The 25990-nt window shown below is 43.1% G+C and overlaps 1 protein-coding gene across 2 annotated transcripts in view; it reads left to right on the top strand.

Annotated features, from left to right (window-relative positions):
- The window catches only part of LOC128454019 (guanine nucleotide exchange factor VAV3), a 67976-nt gene extending 48177 nt beyond the window's left edge, over positions 1–19799 (top strand). For both annotated transcript variants that reach the window (XM_053437157.1, XM_053437156.1), the window contains exons 20-27: positions 1223–1353; positions 4969–5034; positions 5302–5336; positions 5490–5606; positions 10229–10316; positions 11580–11709; positions 16716–16864; positions 18045–19799. In XM_053437157.1, the coding sequence (XP_053293132.1) occupies positions 1223–1353; positions 4969–5034; positions 5302–5336; positions 5490–5606; positions 10229–10316; positions 11580–11709; positions 16716–16864; positions 18045–18086 (758 nt within the window). In that variant the 3' untranslated portion in view covers positions 18087–19799. The remainder of the gene's footprint in view (positions 1–1222; positions 1354–4968; positions 5035–5301; positions 5337–5489; positions 5607–10228; positions 10317–11579; positions 11710–16715; positions 16865–18044) is intronic.
- The last annotated feature ends 6191 nt before the right edge of the window (positions 19800–25990 follow it).

The following is a 25990-nucleotide window of genomic DNA, read 5'->3' as shown; positions in this document are numbered from 1 at the left end:
AATCAATTTCCATAAGGGGCTTTATGAGAGAGACAGCTGTGCTTATTGTTCCTAATAAAAACATGAATGTGAGATATTCCATTCATCAGAGGTCACTGTAATAGCCCCCCCCCCCCCCCCCCCCTCTAGGGCTGGTTTGCAGGGGGGGGGGGGGGGGGGGGGGGGAGCTGTGGCTGGAAGCGAGTTGTGTCTGAGGGGGCTCGATGTGTGAGTCAGGGGGAGAGTAAGTGGCCGTGTCTCATAAGTTGGCAGCGGTGTTTAGTCTTAGCCTTAGCCGGGTGCTTGTGGCTGTATTTGTCCGAGGAGGGATTGGAACCGTTCAGGAATCAGAGAGATGAATTTCCTGCTGCAGTGACTCGCTGTTTTTTTTTGGGTGTTTTTTTTTACAATGGAGCCATTTTGGTTCTTTAAACCTTAATCAAAACGTCTGTCAGAATTCCCACATAAATCACAAAGAGCAGTTGTCGAACCTTAAAGTGACACAGTGACAGGAAGGGACTTGGCTGGTTCACCTAAAACTACAAAAACATTCTTCACCTTCCTTTATTATTTACATTTACTTTTATTTAATATTATTACTATTATTATTATTATTATTTAGCCAAGGTGGTTTTATTTGCTCAGAGATCACCTCAATCAAATAGAGCTGTACTTTACTGATTTTGTTTGTTGGGAACTTTACTGCAGTGATGTCAAACTGGAGTATAGGGTCAGTGCACAAAAACTACTGACCACGCCCAACCACAGCAACACAAATCATCAAACTGGAAATCACAAAAACATATTTTTCCGGGAAATAGGTCACATTTCCCCCGGATGACCAACACGGAACTGGAAATGACCAGTTCTCTGTATTCAAGGCCCAATTTCACATTCATTTCAAAGTGTCAGTAACTGAGGTGAAACAAACAAAGTACATTTTATTTACGGTACACATCTCTTCAATGTTTTTAATCAAACAAAAAACTTTTTTGTTGCTAGTTGACGACCGTCAGCCGATGATGCAATAAGGAGACCAGTCCGTCTCATTTGTGATTGGTCGATGCGGCCGACGAAGGATTTAGTCTTATACTTATACTTCAACTTGTGTGTCAGAAACTCTCTCTGCCCCACACGATGACAGTGTTTCTGCTGCACAGCCGCTCGTGTCTGTGCACAACACTCTTTGATATACGTGTGTGAAAGTTTGAGTATTAATGTGTTTGTGTTCCCTGTCTGCTAGGTTTACCCAGGATGGTTGTGATCAGAGACTATGGTGGCATCCCTTATCCCCAGTACGGGCCCCCACTAAGCATTCATGTGGGGGATGTCATTGAAGTGATGTTTGCAGACCTGCACAGCTCCTGGTGGCAGGTGCGTGTCACTCAGCTCGTCCTTGTTTTATCCCAACATCTGTGATGCCCATGAAAAAATAACATGTTATGGCGTGCCAGGTTGGCTCGGCGCACGCAGCGTCTTTGCCGTGTCACGGGTTTGAATCGATGCCGTCTGTCGTCTCCTCTCTCTAATACTGGATGTCCCACTGTGTGGCAAAGGGAAGAAAAGCTTTTAAAACAGCGGTGATGGGGTGACGTCATTATTTTGTCTCCCTGTGGTCATCCCTGTTTATAAATCACACAACGTATCGTGGTTATCTGTCACATCCTGGGTCCTGACATCCATTAATATGACACTGTGTTGAGGTCAGCCTCATTTGGAAAACTAAAGGACAACGGTAATGATGAGAAAGTAAAATCTGTACCTTGCCTCTAAACTGCAAATGTATTGATTTAGACTTTGAATCAATCACAATGAAAACATTGATTATACTATTAGAATTAGAAATAAGAAATAAGATATCAGATGGAACTGGTATCTCACATTTCTGCAAAAACTCTGCAGAAGAAGGTAAAGCATATACCAGTAGTTATTGATATGTTATAACATATATGTAATAAAGAAGAAGAATACTATACAAGTTTCAAAGCATACAAAATATATTTCACCGTGTTGTATTTGTCACATTCTGCGTCCTGACAGCCATTAAAATACGACACTGTGATGAGGTCAGCCCCGTTTAGAAAACATCAGACGATGATCTCCTGTATCTGACCTCCACTGAACCCCGGCTACATTAGAGACGGGGGTGTTGGTCTGTTTCTCTCCTCATCAGATTGAATCACAGCCCACATCAGATGATCTAAGCAATTAATGGCTCCACTTGATTAATTTAGTGCCAGAGAGAAAGACAATAAAACAGTCACTTCAGCCTCTGGAAGATCTTTTAATGGTGGTGCACAACCTCGTGTACCGGCACATTTAGCAGCCACCTCACGAGGTCAGCCAACGGTTCACAGGGTTTGACCTTATCTATTTTGGAAAGGATGGCGATTTATCTGGGGTCTTCCGGCAGCCTCCCTAGCTGTTTCTCACTCTGCTTTACAGCAGCATCAAAGCCTCATGCTCCTCCCGGTGCCACTCCAATCAAACCGCAGCCCTTTGCCAACGGCACGGCTGGGAGTGGGCAGTTAGCCCGGTGTCCTGTGCTCCGTGTTTCTCTCTGTTGCAACGGAGCACGAGGTGGAGGGTCGAGGACACGAGCGCCAGGAGAGTTTGTGTAAGCCGCCAGAGCGACTGGCTGAATGTCACAGATGCGATGGCACAGCGCCGATGTGCTGCCAGTGGCTACCGTTCATGCTGAGAGATGCTGAGATAATCAGTGGATTTAAATCATAATGCACGTTTGTGTTTTCCTGTCATGTGTGTAATGACACTGAGAAAAGCGAGATTGACGCTGCGGTTTGGAGGTTGTGACGTCTGGTGGCGCTGGAGAGCAAGAGACTGAGCAGCAGGATCACCTGATGTTTTCTGTCAGAGAACCTATCACTCAAACCTGTCAGGCCCATTACTGCAATAGAATCAACATAATCTATTTGTTTTGCTTTTTTTTGCCCATTTCAACAAATTTGATGCAGGAAATTAACGTATACAAAAATATAATAATTAAAGGTACTGCCTCATTCAATTATGAGGAATAACTCAAATAAACTGAATACTAAGATGTTGGTTGATTAGCATTGATATTTTGATAATTACCAGTTGTAGGGAGCTAAAATAATTAATGACCAAATAATTTTAACTTCAGCAGGTATCTTCTGAAGATGCAATAGTTAGCAGTTAATATGGTAATACAAAAAGTAGGATTCCCGTCGGCCTATCACAGGAGGCTATTGCACAGAATAGTTTTGATGAGAATAATCTTTAACCAAGTCAGAGGATAGATACATATCGAGAATTCATAAAGCAAAATGCCGAAAATAATAATAATAATAATCTATATAAGATATGATCCAAAGACGAGGATATTGATGGTAAAACCCACTTTCCAGGGATGAATTGCTTCCCCAGCTGCTTCTTTTCTGAGTGGATTCAATGGACCTGATGACTTGGATTTATTTCTGATAGTTTTGCTTTATTCTTGAAATGAAAAATGATATAAAAAAACACACCCTCTCATTTGTTATCTTATAAGTCTGGCCCTCACACTCTTCTATACTAATGGACCACAAAGTGAATGAGAAGCTCCAATCTGTTCTTTGCGTTTTAAAATTTCAAATATATTGATTCAGACATTGAAGAAATCACATTGGAAACATTGTTAATTTAATGAGAGAAATTGGAATTGGTATCAAAGTCTCTCTTCAGTGAGGCGCACCAGTACTCGGTGGTGACGGTGAGCTGTAATAAAATAAACCTGGTAATAAAGTGAAGAAGATTAAGGCGACCACAATCTGATCTGCACAATACAAATTTCTAAGCATACAAAAAAAGAGTATTTTCGATGAGTTTGTCTCACGGTCACAAACAAAGCATTTTGGGTGAGAAACACTAAATCTAAACAAAACCCTGTTTGTTTACAATGAAAGCTCCACAGGGTTCCTTTAATCTTCAGCGTCCCCAGTGGCGCCAGAGGATGGAATTACAGAACATTGAGAATTCATATCCCCTGTTACCCAGAAGGCAATTATCCCCCATCCCACTGGCAGAACAATACAATCAATCCCTGTAATTTCATTTGATCCTTTGGCTGCTGCCTGTTTATGCCAACAGAGTAATAAGTTGAATCTTTATCGTACGCTTATCGAAAGGCATAACAAATAGAGAGGGGGCTCTCACAGAAAACCTTTGATGAAATGTTATTACACAGAATGAATCATAGAGATGGGTGAAGATTCGCTTTCCAATCTAGTTAGCGCCCGGGTTTGCACGGTCCCAGAAAGCATTTCTTGCTCTAATAAAGAGGAGTGAGGGGGAAAGCGTAAACAGGGCAGGAAGCGGAGTGAAGAGCTCCACGTGCCCTCGACACTCACCGTCCTCTCAGATTGACTCAGTGGACTTCAAATTGACCTCGAGCTCCGAACTGGATACTTAGATTACCTTGAGCTTAATGCTGATGTATGTGTTTATAACCATCGACAGGATAATGTGCACCGGTAGAGAATTAAGGTTATAGAATGAACTGAACTCTCTATGAAGGAGAACGTTTATATGAAGATGAAGCCTTTTAGGGGGGGGGGGGGCTAAATTGTTTTCTTTATACAGAGGCTACACTACGTTTGTAGAAAGAAGTGACGACTTTCCTGTAAAGCTCGGGGTTTGCCCGAGGCAGGTTAGCCAAAATGCAATTGTCAGGCGTTAGCGCCGGGCGGAGAGCTTACGCTGTTTGGATATTCAAAGACCAGAAGAAGATCCATTATTAAGTGTTAAACGAGGCTCTTGTTTTGATGCAGCGCAAATCTCACTGCCGGCAGAGTTTGAACCATAATTAACTCGGGCTGCAAATTAGATGCACTGCTTGTTGTGTGCTAATTGCTGAGGATTTATTGGAGCGAGTGTGGGAGGGGAAGAGGGGAAGGGGGGAAGGAAGAGAGCGGTGTGTCGTCGCTCCCAGACAAATATAATGCGATTAACAGCCAGTTGCCATTGCAGGGCAAAATCCTGGCGACGAGCAAGATTGGCTTCTTTCCAAGCGACGCGGTGAGGCCCTGCCCGTGTGTAAGTGTGCACATTTTTTTTTGTAATCAATAAGACACATTGAGTGTGATAACAATTCATTCAGTAGATAATGACCACTATTGATGTCTCAGCAAAGGCATATGGTGCTTTTCAATTGCAGTTTTTTTTTCTATTTCTGTAGAAGACTGATTTTAGCCATTAGATGTGGCTTGAATATCACATTACCACAAATGACCTCCCCCCCCCCCCCCCCCCGGTATTGACTCCATTAACACACAGAATAACCACAATTCTCTTCTATGGCAGGTTCCGAAACCTGTCGATTACTCCGCCCAGCTCTGGTAAGCGATGAAAACAAATTACTGCAGATCGCGAAAACAATAACCACAAGTCATTTCCACTGTATTGCATTGATTGCATTGACTGTTCTCATCCTCATGTTCAGAATGATTGATGGCAGTGTAAGTGCAGTAGTTGTTCACCGGGTGGTTCAGGTTTGCAGGGCCCATGGAGAGATACCAGGCGGAGGTGGAGCTCCTGGACAGAGGGAACGGCACCTATCTGGTTCGACACCGGAGCAAAGAAGGCACCGAGTACGCCATCAGTGTAAAGTAAGTGATACGACTGGTCGTTTGAAATTCCTTTCTATATCAAATCTCCTGCAGTGTAGTTTATTCACCACAGTCTACCAAGAAAAGCGGGATAAATGAAACACATGCGTTTACCCTGTGGGCAAAGAAACCCCCTTGGTGCTCGAGGCCAGTGGCAAGAATCACTCAAACAATGGTGCAGACTGAGAACAGATTTCTAATGGTGAAGCGGATGAGCCACAGCTGAAGGAGATCGTGCTGTGTTCAACTTCTTTAAGCAAAGAAGGAGAAGTTACACTGACTATGCAATCATCAGTAGTTTGTATCTGGCGGTTTGGCGGTGATACATCCAATTACAAAGAAAAACTAAAAACGTCTCTATTACCATTTGAATGCTTTCTTAGGACACTTCTTCACTCACAACCTTTCTTTGAGTCTTTAGCAGCGGCTATATTGATGAGCAGAAAACAAACTCTTCCCAGTCCTGCTGTTAAAACTGGCTGCCGAGGTAATCCTAGAAATGAACTGTAAATTTCCATTATACCAGTAACACTATGTAAAGAACTGCACATATAAAGAAGGCAACCAGAGTTAGTGTTAAAGTCAACCATATATCTATGGATGCAGTGTTGTGATGAGGCAGTAAACTACACTTACTGTTAAAACTTGAAGCCAAAAGAGTTATGACTTTTATATTTGTATTTTCTTAAAGTTAACCACAGATCTTTTGAAGGGAAATGTGTCTTTGCTTTAACCCAAAGTAGAAGTGTCCTTTCCCTAAATTACTGGCAAGGCTCAGAGGAGCTTTTTGATGTTAGGGGTCAGGATAATTACAAACGCAAAGAATACTAAATCGTGCTTTAACTGAAAGCCTTCGACAACGTATTGAGATGAAATACAAACGCAGCCACTTAAGTGCGACAGGGCACGACCCAAATGAGTAACAGGTGTCTGGATAGAAGCTGAGAGCAGAGAGGCTTTATAGAAATCACACAGGAGAAGAGGAGGCGCTGTGGAAACCTGCTTTTCGAGGAATTCATAAATGATCAGAAAAAAGCTACAGCACAATTCAAAAAATTACCCATTTTGAGCACCTCACTTCAAATAGACGAGCGGGGGACACTTCAGGAGCCCCTTGTGATGTTGATGAGGTAGGAGGGCTCCAACTTCATCAAGGCCATCGCGGTTTTTGATGGAGAAAGTATAAAATTAATTGCTGGTTCATCCCGTTTATCAAGATTTTTTCTTACCTTAGTCATTGAAATGAGTTCGGTAGTTTGAATGTAATCTTTCTGACAGTCTCACAGTCTTTGGCGCAGGTGGTTTTCTTTCCTTGACAGTTTACTGGAACCAAATGTCCTGCTGTAGAAGTCTGGTTGGGTGTAGTGAGTTTAAACCCCTCTGACTTCATTTTCCTTTATGAGTAAAAAGTAGCCTATAAGCAACCTGTCCCAATGGTGTCAGAGCACGTAATCCAACCGATATTTGCCTTAGCGCGAACGCAATATGACGACGTGATTAACATCAGATTATGTTTGCATGTAAACAGACTTAACGGAGCTGCGAGTGTGCGACGAGACGATGCACATGTGTCTGTTTACTAGAAGGTTCACGTGTTTATTTTCCGCGGTGAGGACGACAGGAGGCACCGGGACTCGTCAGGGGAAATCAAACCTTTCCCAACACGGCAACATTACAGATTTCAAGCTAAAATCTGTTGAATGGCTGCTTTGAGTAAAAATAACACAACGGGTGACTCAGTTGTCGTACTTATTGCAGCTTTAATCTACTTGTCCTTATAGCTATTGTTTACAAACCAGTTTAGAGGCTCATTACTGCCACCAAGTGGACTGGAGCCACTACGCTCTCTTTCATGGGCTGTCTCAGTCCCTTTAATTTCCACTGTGGGATGTCCACTGACACCTGGTGCTATCAAACCAATTTGAAGGTTTTACATTGACCCAACTCTGCTGTAACAGGAATATGCACCAGGACGCTAACTTTAACCATCAGCTGGTTGCATGTGAATAAAAGTGAAAAGATTATCAAATCATTCACCAGTCTTAGACGTCACTGTGAATAGTTTTTATTGGAACTACTTAGCACAGATCCCCATTGAAAGTGTGGCTCTGTAGAGTCTGCAGTTCATTTTACTTTCCAGCTCAGTCCACATTTCAGCAGAATGGAGAAGAGGTTGAACTGGGTGATCTCTCCCTTTCACCCTATATCTTAGACCTCTGCTTAGACGTATGTTCAAGGTTTGCCCGATAGCATTCGTCACATCATGCTCTGCTCTTCAGTTATCAATCTTAAAGAGTGTGTTTCAAAAGAGGGCGAGCGACGCACTCTCAACTGTAGATAAAACATGAATTCCCCCCCCGGCCTCTGCAAATGTCTGTTTTATCTGCAAGTGGAGTGCCTCTGTATTCCTCTTTTGATATACAATGCTGTCCATTTAACTAGTGAATATCTCTCAGGCTACATCAAAGTATGTTCAGTCTTTACAAAATAAAGAAAGGAAAGAAAGAAAAGAAGACTATCGAGTCCTTCTGACCAGGCATGACGGCTCCGAGAGATTATAATGATTAAGGCCTCGCTCCGGAATGGTGTTTTTTGGACGCTGGGACTATTTAGCCAGTGACGCGCCATTCCAGCCCATTTGGTTTGGTCGGACTCGTACCGTCGCTCATTCAAAAGCTTTGATGTACCGGGGGCCCCAGTGTCTGGACGCTCCAATCCTAATTGCCTGTCTCCCTGCTTAAGATCATTATCAGGATGGCTGTTTGAGATAACGGGGGCTTTATAGAGCGAGCTGCTGCTAATCAACTGGAACTGTCTGATGTCAAAACGCTACAAGTGGTCAGTTCGAGTGTGAGCTGAGGGATGTTTGTGTGTTTTAGGGCGAACGTGCATCCGTGCATCTGGACAGCTGCGTAGAAAGACTGCACCTGTCTCCACGTGTATGCATCATATAAGTCGGCACACATCAATAATGTATCTCACCCCCTATATATTCATAATGTATCAGTGAATCTGCAACATGACCATATTCAGCCGTTATATACCGCGTTGGGAGATTTGCGCTGCAGATTTATCTCCAGTGTAACCTGCACATCGCCATATGGAAGACATGCAATATACAGCCCGGTGCTTCCAATTGGCCTGACAGCTCACTCCCCCCCCCCCCCCCCGTGCGTGCAGTGTGTCCCGATCAGTGTTTGTGTATTTGTCAAGGTTGGCCCTGCACTACTTTTCAACAAAGTACTTTGCCGGAGCTGTTCTCTGGTGTCGTATGATTATTTAATCGCTAAATTATTTAATCAGGCCTGTAGCATACGCTCAGCAGTGCTTTGATTTACAGTCCGTTGTGATATATTTTTCCATCTTGGGTTAAGTGAGAACACCAATAACGTCTTTCAGGAAAAATGCTGACGTAAAAAAAAAAAAAAGTAAAATCGTTAGAGTCGAAAAAACTTAACTTCATGTGTCTCCACGTTATAGATTCCAGTACTTCAGGTGTTTCTATTATTATATTTACCCGATTTACTTCACTGTCTAATACAGTTTAATACATTCTCCAAAGTTGTCGTACAGTTGAATCATCGTCAATAATCTGACCTTCAATTGATGCTCATCAGCCAATAACGTTTTATTTGAAGTTTTACCTCCACCATGGAGGTTATGTTTTCATCTGAATTTGTTTGTTTATTAGCAGAATTTCACAAAACCTAGTGAATGGATTACCACGGAAGTTGGTTTAAGGATGTTTTATGAGTCAGGGACAAACCAATTAATTCTAGGAAAGGCATTTCTCAACATTTTAATGGATTTCACCGAGAATGATTCATGATCTTGTTTAGAAAAGTGAATGTTTAAAGGACTGATATTTATGAGTGTGTGCAATTTGGTGCAGATCCACATGTAAATTATTCATAAGGGGGGGGGATTTTGTCTAAATCTCAGTCACTCGAATGTTTGTCAAAGAAACCATGAAGGTTTTATCTAATGAAATGAAATTGGTTATTTTACAAACATAGCTGTTGCTGTTTTTGATTAGATATTGATTTTAAGGAGCTTAAATATTTGCTTTAAGCCGTTTGATTTAAAAGTTGAAGGTCGGCTGTCACCACACAAGAGAACATTTCTACATAGTGTTTACAAAGATCAAACTTTAGGGAAATCTAAGTCACAAGATGCTCTACTGTTTTTTGATTGACCTCTTATCTAACTTGTACAGGAAAGCTTCAGGACTGTTTCAAATGTAAGAATGAAAAATCACTGTTTGGTTCCTCACATTTCATGTCTGCAGTCAGAATGGTCTCAAGTACTGTGGATATCACTTAAACTCAGGGTTGAAGAGCTATAAAGGAAGGCAGTGACTGATATGCATTATGAACTGATCTAACAAGGTAAAACCCGGGGGACACCTATGACGCTTTCATTATTATCTGATGTGAGTGAATTGCTGTGGAATCTGGTTTCCACTGCAGGGAGAAGCCCCTTGTTAAACAGAGCTGCTCGGCTCAGCACGGTACCCGGCAGTCAGCGCCGGCAGACCTTCGTGACGGTTCACCATGGAGACTGGATTGATGTGGAACCATGTATAGTTGATTAGCAGCCCATGTTTTATTCATCCTCCCCAGGTTCAACGATAAAATCAAGCACATTAAGATTCTGACCAAGGACGGCTGCTTCTACATCGCTGAGACTCGGCTGTTCAAGACTGTGCTGGTGAGGGCTTTAACTTCCTATGGATTTTTTGTGCCCCTATAAACTGCTGTTGCATTAATGAGTATAATCATTTTGACATTTACACTACTTTTACAGCAGTCTCTTGAGATAAATCCAAGTGAACATTTTACTTTCCTTTTATACAATGATAAAACCCTACTACTACTACTACTACTACTACTATTACAACTACTGTTAATAAGAATGACTATTATGACAGAGCAGAGCTATAACGTAATTTTTATAAATAAAACAATTCCAACAATATAACATCCAGTACACATCTTTTTTACAGATTTGATCACATAAATACATATCTACACAAAGACATAAATATACATGTACATATTAAGCTGGTCACACATGCATCTTCAACATTAGTATATTACAGATATACCAGTCTGATATGTAGTCTACAGAAAGTGCATTGTAAAATTGGAGAATTCAATTTGAAGGTCTTAACAGCACAAAATGGACCTTGGGAACAATGAGATCGAACTGATCCAAGATCAGGTTTGGGCTTGGATGTTTTGGGGCTGGTCCAAGGTGGCCAAGAGTGAGCAATAACATTTTAAGATGAACTCTAAAATGTAAAGGGAGCCACTGCAATAACGCTCAAACAGATGTAACGTGGTCCCATATCTCAAAGCCCATTAGGAGCCTGGCAGCTGAATTCTGAACTAGTTGTAGGCCTCACAGTCGCTACTGACCAAGGAACAAATACAAAGATTTTTTAAATATTATGGAGATGTCTCTTCATTGTGAAAAATGTAATCCCGATGAGGTTAGAATCAGAAGCAGAATGTGTTGTATAGGGAACCCAGTTTGACATCATGTAGGTGGATGGATCATTATGTATGGATATCATCTGCATAATAGGACCCATTATGTTTTTGCATTATATGACCTAATGGGAGCATCAATTTAAAAAAAAATTACTGGACCTAGGATAGAACCTTGTGGGACACCACAGTAATGAAAGCAGAGAAATGTAAATGTTTAACATTTATTCCTGTGATATTAAATGACAGTGGTTAACATCAGGGTGTTTTTAGGACCTTTACTCTTACTGATGTGCAGATAGATATAATAATGGTTAGTCGCCCTGCTCTGGAACACTTCTTCAGTATTAACTGCTTTTTATATTGTTCAAATCAAACCACCTCCTCCTCACCAGCGTTCCCACGTGTCTTTCGTTTCTGTGTACACAAACCCATCTAGATTTACACTCACTTATCGGTGTATTGTGCTTGTTTTACACAGGACTTAGTGGAGCACTACAAGCAGCGCTCCCTGAAGGAGGGCTTCAGCAGTCTCGACACCACTCTACAGGTCCCCTATAGGGAACTTACCAATGGAATCATGCCCATGGCCGTTACCAAAGCTGACAGTGGTGAGTCTTTAAAATTCAGCGCTGCTTCCCTGAGACTGTCGAGCAGGTGAAAAATGCTTCCCCTTCAGATCAGATCTCGATCCGTTAAAAGTTGAAATAGCGTTAAAATCTTCTCTATATAACCAGAACAGTTGATGGGATCTTACATTTCCCAGGTTATCACACAGAGCTGAAGGCAAAAGCGGTTTTCTGGAATCAGTATCTCTCTGATCATATTTAGTTTTAACAGGCCGGCTAATGCACTGCACACCCTCTCCTCGAAGGACTGTACAAACATTTTTACATTACAGAATCATACTGATACAGTGTTTGCTTGGTTATTACACAAACAAGGTTGTGTCTTGACAACTGACGCAATGTGAGACAAGGTAGAAAGAGCAGCGGCCATGAAACCCTATGGAACAACACAGGGTTGTTTGCATATTTTCGAAACTATCATACCTCCATATAGTCATATACATTTACTGCCTGTGTACTTTCAACCTCTGTAGTGTTTTTATATAACCGCTCTGGAGCTTTCAGTCAAATCACATGGTCTTTATCAGCACATGGAGGTTGCCCTGCTGTCATGGAACTGTAGATGTCGCTGTACATTTATGTCCTCTGAGAAAATAAGATGAAAATAAGATATATTAATTATAGAAAACATACAAATCAAATTATATGTAATAATCACAATATATATATTTATAAATATATGTGTATGTATATGTGTGTTTTTGTGTGTGTTTGTGTGGGGGGGGGGGGTTATACATATATTTATGACCACCTCCATATGCAGTCTAACCGATTTGATCACTTTAGGTATTGCAGTATATTCTCTATGCATTTCCACCTTTGTGCTTTTCCATATCTCCATACAAATAGAATGCTAATGTCAGGTGTAAATGTGCATAAAAAGAGGCACAGAGAATAAAGGGAACGTGTGGGGTAACAGAGATAAAGGGAGAGCGAAAGACAAAAGAGCCGAAAGAAAAAATAGAAAAGAGCCTCGGCATCTCACCAGGCTCGGCAGAGAGGTCCCAGTCAGGGCCCAGTGCCCCAGGCAAGCACCAGGAGCCCGCTACTCCCACCGTCACACTCCGCACGCTGCTCGGCTCCGAGATGGCTTCACAATCTTCCTGACAGGACATGACATTTCACTCGGGCTGGCAGCGGGGAAAACTGTGTGACAGCCGCCTGCTGACACACACCTGAGGGACACCTCTGGTCCAACTCAGGGACTGCGCCTGTTTCCCCCCTAAAAAACAAATAACAAAAAAAAAAAAACAGGGGAAAAAGTTTGCAAATATGATCTGATGTAAAGGAGCAGGAAGCAGCTGGAGGTAAACTGTCTTAACTGAAAGGGAGGTGTAGGTGTAAACAACCGCAGCCGAGGCAAACACACGACGAGGGGAACAAAGTCAGAGTTAGCCCTTTGTGTCTGTTCCGATGTAAAATTCTGCCTCATCCTCGTCCCCCCGCCTCCTTTGGCAGCGTCAGTCTCCCAGCGCATCAGGCTTCAAAGCTCGGCAAGAGGTGTTTTTGTGCATCTCTGCCATTCACGCCGCTTCCCTCTGTGAGAAAGCCTTGACAGACCCGCCGCTGCCTCAGTGCATTCTGGGATAGATTATTATTGCCTTAAGTCGTCCACCCCCGTAGAAAGATTTAGTGTGGGCACCTCGTTCTCTCCGCCGCCTGGTAAACAGCCTCTGCTTCAAGACAGATGTCATTCCCAAACAATACACACACACACACACAAAATGGTTTGAATCTCAAAACAGACAGTGCTGGAAAAGAAAACAGAAGGCGAGGCTGGGCAAACAATCACAAGACACACAACTACTGAAAAGCCGTCAAAAACTCTGGAGTAATTTGTTTCCCCAAACCCACAGCCAGCGTCTTTAATTGAGTCTGACTGAGAGCTTCTTGTCTGTGTGTTTGAATATCTGAGTCGCGGAATAATTCAAAAGATCTTTTAACGTCTGTCGGGGGGGTGGGGGGGGGGGGATCAATCTGTGGTTAAGTATTGACGCTGTCATGACTCTGTCGTATTAAATTTGTTTAAAATCACAACGGGATGTGGGAGTATTAGAGGATTTATTAGACACATGCTTTGTAAACTATTTCATGATATTTCTCGTGCCAGTTTATGATGGTGTGTTTATATATGTGTGTATATATTTTCTGCAGGTATGTGATTAGTTGTGTGTGTGTGTGTGTGTGTGTGCACTATAGCAGCTTGTCGGGCCTGCAGTCACTTATCCCTGCAGGGGGGGAGGAAGAGGCCATGGAACCATATTGTTGTGTTGATAGGAGCTGGTTTTCTCTGTGTGAGCCTCGGCTCAGATGGTTTTTCACACGGGAGCAGAATCCGTCGGCTCTGAGATGTGGATTTCCAGCCGTTTCCTTTGTTAAGGCGCCGTGCTGTTGCATTGGATTCATCCTCAGCCCCACGCTGCCGCTTTCACTCCCCAGGTCTTAAATGTTATCATGACCTGGAAAGGTTGTAGAAGCTTCACTCACAGGTCAAAAATATGTGGATACCTATGTTTTATACACCGCTGTCCCAGCTCCACTGTCCTGGGAGGACATAGCTGCGGGTATTTGGTCCAATTCAGCCAGAAACACATTAGTTGGGTTAGAAATTGACGTTGGGTAATAAGCTGTTGCGTTCCAGTTCATCCAGAAGGTGTTAAGTGGGGCTGGGGTCAGGCTGCTGGGGGTTGCTGTTGAACTGGATCGGAGAGAATTGGAGAAACAGCAGCTGAGTAAAGGAAATCAGATAAGATGCTGAATGTGGAGCCTGGAATTTCTTGGCAGGGTGTTATTCTCGTTGGTGATACGACCCTATAGTGTTGTCTAAGTTCTTCATAGATTCTCTGAACTTATCTGGTCGAGCATTCCACTATAGGGTTCCACGATTTCTGGAAAATCTCTTGCACAGGATTTCGATTTCATGATTCTCTAAGGTCACTTATCATGATTTTAATACGATTCATTTTTGCAGCCCTGCTACAGAAATGTAGTTCAAGCCATTCAAAAAAAGCCCAGACTAAAGTAGACACATTAGCAAACAGGTTGTTTTTTGTGTCAGTGTTAAGTAAGAATTTATGTATTTGTGTAAGTAAAATAACAAATGATCCGATTCTCTAACTGTTGTTGCCTCTCTGACTCGTCTCTCCCCCCCCGCCCTTGCCTTTTCTTTGACTTTGCAAACTTTTCCTTCCCCCCCCCCCCCCCTCTCCCTCTCTCTCTCTCTCTCTCTCTCTCTCTCTCTCTCTCTCTCTCTCTCTCTCTCTCTTCTACTCTTTCTGTCAAACTCGTGTTTACTTTGCCTATGTTCTCTCATCGCTCCCACTACGGCCTGAATCACCCTCCACCCCCCCCCCCCATTACTCGCCTCGTTCTCTCTGTAGTTCCTCCTGGCAGCTGCAGCTTTGTTCCTCCCTCCTCCTCGCCTTTCTGGTCAGGTACAGGTACAGCTTTTCTACTCTCTCTTTGTCTCTCCCTCTCTGCGTGTCCACGTTTCCAGGTTCCCCCCCGTCTCTATTAAATAATGTAGTCTAATGATGACGTGTTCATGTACCATCGCACGAACCATACGTATTTTTATTTTTGCGGGGGGATGGGGGGGTGGGGGGGAGAAACAGCAACATTCAGATTTTACTTTTGGAAGAAAATTCACCTGAACAAAAAAAAAGAGCTGCCGAATTGTCAACCAATCTGAGGCAGAGAGCTGTGAAACCATCTACTGGCGTTTTCATTTCACTGAAAACCAACAACAACGCTGTTCAGCTAATTAAAAGGGGGCAGAGCCTTTAGCTTGTTTGGTTTCACTTGTTAACAATCCAAAATAAAATGAAATATAGGTAATTGAGTCCTAGGTTTCCATTTATGAGTTGTGACTGCAGGGTTAGCAAAGGCAGTGACCACACTGTTATTTGAATAAATGCTTCCGTGCTGGAGTAACTCCGGGTTTTAACATTATGCTGACACGACTTAACGGCAGCACAATAATCTATTTAGATGAATTGGTTCATGTCTCTCTCTATGTGCACGGAGCTGCATGAGTGCATGAATATACGCATGTATCTGTATCTGTGGGCTCCAGCATCTGAGTCGGTTGGACGTGTTTGTCTGTGCATGAGGGAGGAGATGAATTACTTTCATGTGTTGTCAGAAAGCTCCACAGAAAACCAGCCTATGTGCACACATTGGTGTTCACACGTAATATGAGCGCTGACTTGCATGTGTAGGAAGCTGATAAGTGGAGACGCTGTGCGTGCAGCTGAGCTGAACATGAACTTTCGATATAATCAACACATGAACACAATTACCTATGACCCTCTGGTCTCTGCTGTGCGCTGGGCGGCCACATGAGCTCTCCTCTGTAAAGTCTGGTTTATTCTCCCATCTCTGAGTCTGTGGTCTCATTTATACACTTGAATCAGACTCATAAGTCTAGGCTGATAAAAAATCTGCCAATATTAGCGTTTCATTTTACAGGAGGTACAATGCAGAAAGTTGTGGATTTTAACTTTTACATAAAAAAATTATCATTTGTTTCTTAATTGAACTTTTAGACATTTGGTTTTATTTGCATTCAAGAACTATGTATTTGTGTTTTCCTTTACAGTCATTTGTAATAAAGTATATAGTTAGACTATAACCCAATAATTGCCATTTAAGAATAAATAAATTGATATGGCTTTGGCTCTACACCAGCATTGTTTTGGCTCTAGATTTCATTATTAATTATTACAGTGAGAATTTTATTATAAATAGCCCGGTCTATTAAAGGTAGGTAAGCTGATTGAGCTATGAGCATATCACTTGGCGATCTATTGACAGATTTTTAACTGCACATCCTGAGTAAGAATTAGTTTAGTTCTTTTCCATTCGGGGGGGCCTCGAGTTGTTCTAAACAACTTTCCTAAATAACTCTGCACCCCACAGAGCATCCTTGGAATATTTGTGAAATTTAGTGCCAATGGCCTCCAATAAAAGTGCTCTCTCTGTCTCAGTGTTCTCCCCCAGGGTGGTGGGTATTGCAGTGGCCCGCTACGACTTCTGCTCCAGAGACACGCGGGAGCTCTCACTGCTGCAGGGAGACATTATCAAGATCTACACCAAGATGACCAGTGGGTGGTGGAAGGGAGAGCTGGGCGGCAAGGTGGGTCTGCTCGAGGATCCTGTGAATAGCCCACAGTTTATTTCACCTTTTAACTTGGTTTTTGCAGCATTATTACACATGTAATAGATCAGTTATAGACAGTTACTACTTGTATATCCTTCATTAAAATTGCTGTATTGTATATTATTCTCTGGTTTGCTGGTTTGTTCACATATAGTAGCCCCCTAAATATACCTAAATTTAAAAAAAAATCAAGATTCATGAATTTCTTCTCTGGGAAATCGAGGAAATATACAAAATGTTAAAATAAATGATTGTCACCAGATTTGGCTTCAGTCCCCTAAACATGGGTTTTTTATCAAGAGGCATAAATATTTTTCTGAGAAATCGAACCACTTTAAATCAGTAATTTGTTGTGTATACAAATGTCTGATATGAGGGTTCTTGAATGGAGATGGAGCAGTAGAGCTGTTGGACATGATAGAAAAACCTTGTTGGTTGGAAGCTGGAGAGGGATCTCATCGTTACACAGTGGTTTGATCTCGGCAGAGAGGGAAGAGGTGAAGCTCGGCTCACAGTTTGATAGCATGTATCTTCCCTTTCATGGGTGTTGTATAAGTCTGAGGCAAAAGAGTTCATAAGTTCACAGGGCGCTCATGTGGACAGAAGGTCAGGAGGGTATTGGAAGATGACAGAGATTCAAGGATAGCTGTCGGTCTCTGCTACTGGTTCTGACTTGAGTGAACCGATTAAACTTGCAAGAGATTGTTTGTGGCCATCTGATTCTTTCTGTCAGACATCGGCCTTGAATATGTAATAACACTCTCAGCACCGTGTGTCGGCTGCAAGAGAAAGTCAAGCTGCACCAGATTTCACACCATCTTAGTTGCCAAGATAAGCTTATTTTCATCAAGATCCATGAATTATTTACCTGGAAAACATACAAACTGTTGAAAAACCTCACAATTCCTGGATCTTACCCCTGATCTGCACCAAAATTTGATGTGTCCTTCCTTCCTTCTTCCATAGATTTTAATGGAAATCTGAAGTTTATTTTAGTCTTATCTTAACAAACACCAATTAACAAATAATTTAAATTCATTAAAACTTTCAAACTGAGGAGAAAGCTGCTCAAGAAAACACATCGAGAACATGCAAATGTATTTCCTGTGTGGTTCAGTGCTGCCGTCTGACGTGTTCCTGTTGTGCTGCTTCTCAGGTGGGCTGGTTCCCCTCCACCTACGTGGAAGAAGAGGACTGACTTCGGAGTGACATTTCTTCTGTGTCCGTTCAAAGCTGACCGCCCCCGCCAGGCGCCAAGATGCTCGTCCACTCTCTCTGTGCCCTGCAAGTCAGATCTCTTTGATAAAAGCCCAGAGACTCGGACTTGAGAGGAAGCGGCGGTGCCCTAGAAAACGCTTCCTCCTGCCCTCTGACAGACTCTCACACAGAGCAGATGTCAAATCACAGATTCCGGGAGCGTCACTCCGTGTCTCGCCTCTCCGTGGTGCTGTCTGCCCCCGTGGTCCACCGGGAAGTGCATGTGCTGTACACAGATCCCCCCCCCGTCTCCCCATCCATTCACCTTGTCTTATTATTGATGACTCCATCGGCTGGTGTGAGACCTGCCCTCACTGTCATCATGTTTCGATACCAGAAAGGCTCAGTCGCCCAAGTGGAACACGGATCCTGCTGACAAGGCGCCGCCCAGGTTCTCCTCCAGATTGAGAAGCAGGAGCTGAAGAGCGTTGGCTGCTGTTGGAACTCTACAGCCAACGCCGGCTCGACTTTCTATCAAAGACTAATTTTATTTTTAACGTTTGAAATCACTGGACCGACATAATCTTATTTAAATGGGATCGCTGGAACGTGATTTGACCCAGAGGATGGAGAGATCTCAGCCCCACAGCACGAAGGATTGTCCTTTAAACGTGCTTTTCTCAGTGACTGTTATTCTTGTGGAGTTCGAAAAAATGTCAATCCCATCATGAGGGGAAAACTTGTCCAGAAGCAAAGTAGCTTTTGTCCCTTTTCTGTTGTACAGTATTTTTCTAGATTTACAGCAGTAGTTTGACACATTAGAAAATGCACTAAAAGGGTACAAGGTGCCGGTTTTGTTTCATTTGCGGATAATCAGGAGAGACATGTTAATGCTAAGCTAGCCAATCTCTGACTGTAGCCCCATTCCTAGACTGTAAATAAAGATGGACGATGCATCTTCACTTGCTCCTACTATCCAGAAATGAAGCCAAAATACCCTGGACAAGGAGGCTGCCATCTTGCACCACCAATGTAATTTGGAGCCAGAGTCTGCAGCAACGTGATCAGGAGATCTCAGCTGTCAATCATGAGGTTTCTCTCGGCTTTTAGCGTCAAATGACTAATTAGAACCAAACTTAATTACGTATGTTTAAACTTTTGACATTCCCTCCCACCTCACATGGAGGCAGGGTTTATTCCCTCTACAGCAGCCAGCAACTAGGGGGCGATCAAGACTCTTTGGCTTTATAGACAATGTATTTTTCCTACCTGGACCGACATGTGGAATCTATCTTGTCCTCTAAAGCGAGTAAAACATAAAAATATTCCAAATTCCAAATGGCCTCACACGAGTAAATGAATATGTTGAATTGTGAAAAGAAGGACAGATGATGTTTGCAGATGCTCACATCTATAGCAGTAAAGGTTCTTCTGCTTGGCTTCAGACGTGCGGCGTCATCAAATGTCATCAGTTTAAAGAGCCTGTGTGAGCTGGACTGTGGAAGCTGCAGGTCATTCACTGTGGAAACCAGAGAGCCCTTCTACACCCCACAGATTGTGTTCTTCTTTTTGTTTCAGAGTGAATGATTCAAGGGTGATGTAACAGCTGCTCACTGTAGTGCAAGGTAGCACAAGGGCGTTCCCCCCCTCCTGCATTAACACCCCACTAATCCCGTGTGTGACATCAGCATTTAATAAAAGGATCCTCTTTGAATTGTACTTTTGAAAATTGATGGGGCCATTTCACCGCTTTCAGACAAATGTTGAATAGCAGGAACAAAGGCATCGGTGTCGAGGAGGAGCGGTGGAGAACGGGCTGTGCTCACAAGAGAGGAAGAGAGAGAGAGAGAGAGAGAGACACCTGAAAAACGGAAAGTGTGAACCTAATGAAGGTCTTTGCTTTATTTCTTCATTTACATCACTGGACTTGGGCTCGTTTCACCGGAATTTCACCAGCCGTGCTTCTACTTGCAACACAAGGTCATTTCCTCTAACGTTAGTTTCGACACATTCCACTAATTCAATTAAAAAAACAACAACTTAAGATTGAAGCCTGTGAGATGTTTAGGAGTAAACATTTATCTCTGTGTTGCAGGCGGCCGTCATTTGTGAAACGTGATGCGGACGTGTTTATGAAACAAAGCCCCTTGTCCTCACCCTGTTTGGTCCTTTAATCCAAGACACATACAAACATGGTTGAAGAAGTAAAAACAAGATTCCACGACAGATCTGTGGTTTTCCTGAATGCTTCTTTTCCCCAATAACTGTTGTATCTCATTCAAAGATAAAGAATAACATCTGAACTAATTAACTTTTAACTTACGCCGTGATTTAACGTGAATTAATGTTGTGCGTCATGCTAAAGTCACAGTGAAGCAGCGGCACGTAAATTTATCCAGAATTTTACCAGCCAGTGAGTAAAATCCAGTGTGTATCGTGATGGTCCACTAATTTCTATATTTTCATCTTCATCCTCTTCATCATCATCATCATCTTCTTTTGGATTTATTTCCTTCTGTTCTCGATGGGTTTTGACTCAGCTGGAATGCACAATCAAACCTGAGAACGCATTTCCACACCAGAGCCTCACAATATCAGTATTCTTGTAATGTAAACACTCCCTCAGGCTCCCCCCCCCCCCCCCCCCCCCCCACCGCTCTGCAGCCTCTCTAATGACCAAGCGCAGCAGAGGGAGGGCTCGGCTGCGCCAACAGTAACCCGCCCGTCACAGGGAGGCAGAAAGAATGGCTCCCCTAATACTCTCCCTCTCCTTAATCTGCCTGTTCCTGTCTCAGCCGGAGAGATGAGCAGCAATGACGGAGGAGTTGAGGAGAAGAGAGAGAGAGAGAGAGAGAAATGGGTGTACAAGGTTGCGTGGAGTAGATAAAGCACGGCGAGCAGGAGGATAGTGAGTGAGGGAATGTGTGTGTGTGTGCATGTGAAAGACACAAAAGGCAGAGGGAGAGAGAGAAAAGGAAGCCGTGCATCACCTTCATCTGTCTGAATGATCTCCTTAACCCCCGGTCTTTGCTCCTCAGGCCCCGCGGGTCCCTGTATGGGGGGTTAAACAGGGATTTAGCCCAAAAAACTGAAGCGGCCCTTAAATACGGTGAGCTCCCCGGTTCCTCTCAGAAGGGCTCGACTGCGCCAAAGACTTTATCTGCAAGATTTATATTCAGCTGCCGACTTGTGACTATCAACCTCTTTAGAAAAATCATGAAACTACAGCTGCAGAGTTTCTCTGTGTTCAGACGAGGTGCGTAAAAAGCTGCCAGGCAAGAGGAAGGAGGTGTGTAGATATCTGGTTCGCTAACAGGATCCAATGGTGAAGTTATTATTCAATGACCTCAGTGACATATAATCAGGACTTGACTTGAGTTAGAGTGACTCCACCAAACAGGAGATTCCTAAAGAAACGATTAAAATGATCTTCTGTGCCTTTATCTCCCTACGACTCCGTTTCAGAAGTTAAACTAAACTGTTAAACTGTTAAACTAAGGTAGAAAAACACAGTAATATTTAAAGAGTGTAGTTTTCGTACATCCAGAAAGAAGAGACGAGAGTGGTTACATCAGTGAAAAAAAAGTTACGATCGATGACGAGGGAAATCGTCCTCAATCCTGAACCCCACTCGTCCTTCCTAAACTCTCGGGGAGAGCTAATTAAAAAAATATAGACAAACACCCTACACGATTTTTAGGATGGCGAAGACACTTCAAAAGGAGCATCCCAAAAAAACTGATTAGTAATACAGGAACGACGATTGCCGGGATACAATGATGTAAGAGTTGGTGAATGAGAGGAGCTGAAAATGCTGGAAATTAAGTTCAAGGACCAGGAACTCTAACTCTAACTCAAACAGACACAAGTTTGTTTTTCACTGAAGATCTTTAAAGCTCAATTAGCTGATAGAACCGAGAGGAAGAACTTGTTTAGTTAAAAGAACTTGTTGGAAAACAGGTTACTTAGTTTTAGGTTCAGTCGCTAACTTTACAGATGTCATCAGGTCGATCCACCACTTTCATCCAGACTGAAATATTGCAGCAACTGTTTGATGATTAACAATTATGAGCTTGTTAGATTAACTTGCCATTTGGCCTCTTTTATCTCTTGCCAATGACTGATGAAATATGTCCAGAGATGTTTCTTACTCGGTCACTTTTACTCTTCTTCGTTTCCTCCAACAATGTCCTCCTCAATGTCTCCGGCATGATGTCCACAATCAGAATAGCCAGATCCTAATGTTCCAGCACGGTACACCAGAGTTACATGTTGCACTTCCAGGTGTCCAGGGGGCGCTGTGGCTACGGCAGATGTGCCATTCTCAATATTAAAGGTTTGTGTACTATCAAAAACGATTCAAAGTGTTTCAGGGTACGTAGAGTGACACTGCATCATAATTCAGGAAACCACAATAAACCCATTAAGTCTTTAGAGCTGAGACGAGTTTATCAAGTCGAGGAAGGAGCGAGGAGGAGGAGGCAAGGACACGACCACCCTCCCTCCTCGCCCTGCGTGCTGCTGCTCAGTCTCTGTGAGGACTCCATCAGTGCTACCCAGCAATTAAGATCTCACAGATCAAAGCAGTCTAAATGAGCTAATCCCCACAGAACCACTGCTCTCTCCTCCCCTGCCTGTCTGTCTGTCTGTCTGTCTGTCTCTCTCTCTCTCTCTCTCTCTCTCTCTCTCCACCCCCCCCTCCACCCTCATTACTTCCTCTTGACTCATGGCTCTGTGCGCTGAGTGAGCTTTGATGCTCGACAGCGGTGGGTCCCCTAAATGTAGAACTGAGTAAATGTGCATTAATGGGAAACACTTTAATATCGTTAATGCCAATTTGTGCAGGGCCGGGGAGAATCTTTCAAAAGGTCTTAAGACATAATTTCATGAATCTATCTGATGGCCATTTGCAGCACGGTGGAGCAGAGGAGCCCAACACACACATAACAAACTATTATAATAGAACCAGGACCTGCATTTAAACCTCTGGTGCAACAAGCTGCTTGTGAGAGGGCCGAGTCAGAAGTGGAAGCTTCTTGCTCAGAGGAGCGTGACGCCGGCAGCTACTTCGCAGGTCGGCCATTATCATAGAAGAAGCAGAGCATCTGCCTGAGACTCCCGGGGACAGGTTTAACGAGGGGACGCTGCTCGTCACCGGGGCCTCGTTGGCAGGACCTGCCGGTCTCTCACCCCTTCTGCTCCTTCTCTCTCCCCCTCCGTCTCCCTCCTCTTCACCGGTCCCCTTCCTCCAGGTCTGCCAAACAGAGGAGGGGCTCGTGTTTACTGCTGTCTCTTCCCTTCAGGGAGCGATGGCAGGTTTAAGCGATGAAAGCTTCTCCCCACTGTTACTTGAATCTCTCTCTTCTCCGTGTGCCCTTTGTCTTTAAAGGAACTCCTCTCCTCGTGTCCTTGCCAGTCTGTCTCTCTGACTGTGACTCTGTTTCCTCTCTAATTGCTTCTGTATAGCAGCTCCTTGTTTTTGGATTTTGGGCCACGGCTGCCACCTGTCTCTGCATTAACTAGTGTCACTGTCCAAACTCCTTTGGGTTAGAATAACAATTAAGATGTTGCTAGATAACACAGATCGGCAGCAATAACAGCAAATGCATAACGTTTACATGCAGGGTTAGTTTGTGGTTAGGGTTAGTTCACCCAAATAAACAATACATCATTTGTCATAATCTTCAATAAAGGGAAATAAGCAACAGATGCTTGCCAGAGTTTCAGTCCTGCATTCTGAATTTTTGAACTGATCTCATTGTGAAACTACAAAACCTCATTGAACATCAGATGTAATCAACCGGAGCCTCCCAGTCGCCCAACACCAAACATGTTCTCTTCCACTAAAGAGGCAATTTCCCTCAAGTCTGCTTGAGTCACACTTCCTTCCACAATATTTTCAAGTCCTGATACTTAAATTATTCTGGTGCTGATGAGTCAAAATATCGAGTGTAACGTTTCTTCTAAAGTAACAAGATGCTCCTTATTCCTCATTTTAACCAGGTAACAGACCGATCTCCTGATATTCTGCTAAATGATTTGTAGCCAAAGATTTCAGTTTAATTCTCGTATAATTCTCGTAGTGTCGTAATTTATTACGGTAGTAATTTGTCTTTATTCTTAAAATTTATATTTTCTTGCCTTAGATATCCAGCCTCTCTGATATTTGCAGTTTTATATTCACATGGCTTTTCATATTTCTGTGGATCATCCAGAACAGGACTTATTATTCCTTATGATTTTCTTCTGGATTCTGCAGCTGTGAAAGGGCACCACGCTCCGGCTCCATGTGAAGTGCATCAGGTTGTTATCAACATCCTGTGTGTGTGTCTGCACAGTGGTGGCATGTTGATGTGTGGGGGCTAATGTGAATCAACACATTAGGATTCACCACAGTTCACTGTTACCTCTGTTGCACCAGCTCCTCAGAAAAGCAGCCATTGTGTCCAATTCCCTCCACAGAGCCGAGCACGTCTGAACCGTGACACGTCCTCCGCCCGTGTGATGTGTTCATTGTGTGCGAGAGGCTGAGGTGAGTTGACCTGAATTCTTCAGCGGTGTGAACACCACCAGCAGATATCATGTCACGCGTCCAGTGTCAGGGTGGAGGCCGGAATCTTATTCATGTGACAGAAACAACTGGGGAAAATCTTGTACTGTTAGAGAAAGCGGAAAAAATTAAATAATAATTCCTTGTTTGAATAAACACCAAAGTTTAATGGGTTCCTTCTTGACCCATTCCACATCGTTCCACCTAGTTTTGTGGGAATCAGTTTGGTTGTGTTTGTGTTATCGTGCTTTCAAACAAACAAACAAATAAACAAACAGGCAGTAAAGCGTGAAAACATAAATTTGGCGGATGTATTTTTTCTTTTAGTATTTTTCTTTTGGTAAATCCTCTGGTTTGGTGCTATGAACAGAGGTAAAGGGCTCCCAAAGTGCAAAATACTGCACCTTTTGATTTTAATTTGAATTATTAACCCTAACCCATTTACATGCAGCCGTGCCTACGGCTTAAAAACCTTTGCATTTGTGTATTGACTCAATACATCTCATAGCTCTAGCTCACCTTGTCCCCTCTCTTTACATTTGACTCTATAAAACTGTAAAGTGCATATCAACAAACTGAAATAAAACAATATCATCTCTGGCTTCCGTGCATTTTTTTGGAAGAGAAATAATAAATGTAATAATTTCGCATTGGCCCAGGTGTGATTCCTAGGACATATTCCATCTGGAAATTGATGGCAGTCTACATGCATTTGGAAAGAGGTGATAATATTTTACACATTCTACAGGTATGTTATTTTTCCTCTCCCCCATTCCGAGGTGTCTGTGATGAAACCCGAGGGACCAACATACCCCCCCCCCCCCCATCCCTCCAAGCAAATGAAAAAACGAGGATAAACCATTCTACCAAGCTCCTGGAAACTGTGGAACAGATTGTGAATGGTATCTTCTATTTATGGACGGCGTCGGTTCGATACATAAATAATTTCTTCAACAGGGTGTCGGTCGGAGTTCGGGGGGGGGGGGGGGGGGGTGGTTGGGCTCGCACCGCCAATCCCAGCCGAGGCTGATTTGCAATTTAGGTGTGGCACTGAAGGCCAAAAGTGCTGGATTTGGCATTGAGCAAAAATAGACAAGAGCTGTGATCATGTGTGACACTGAATAGGATTACCATCTGTAGCTGAGGGCCCGATTGCTGCCCTAGATTGTATTGAAATGAGGGGGCATCAGATTGGTTTGTGGCCGTGACAAGAAAGCAGATTTCTTTTTTATAGCTTTCGTTTAGTGCCAGAATCTCAACTACCCTGCTCCGAGCTGCCGCCGCCTTTCACATATATATCTTTAATTCCATATTTCCCCCCCTTGCAATCGTCTGCACTATATTTGACACCTGAA

The sequence above is a fragment of the Pleuronectes platessa genome, chromosome 13 (genome assembly GCF_947347685.1).
Source record: "Pleuronectes platessa chromosome 13, fPlePla1.1, whole genome shotgun sequence".
Classification (NCBI taxonomy): Eukaryota; Metazoa; Chordata; class Actinopteri; order Pleuronectiformes; family Pleuronectidae; genus Pleuronectes; species Pleuronectes platessa.
Note: the sequence above shows the minus strand (reverse complement) of the source record. Positions and strands in the feature narration are given on the sequence as shown.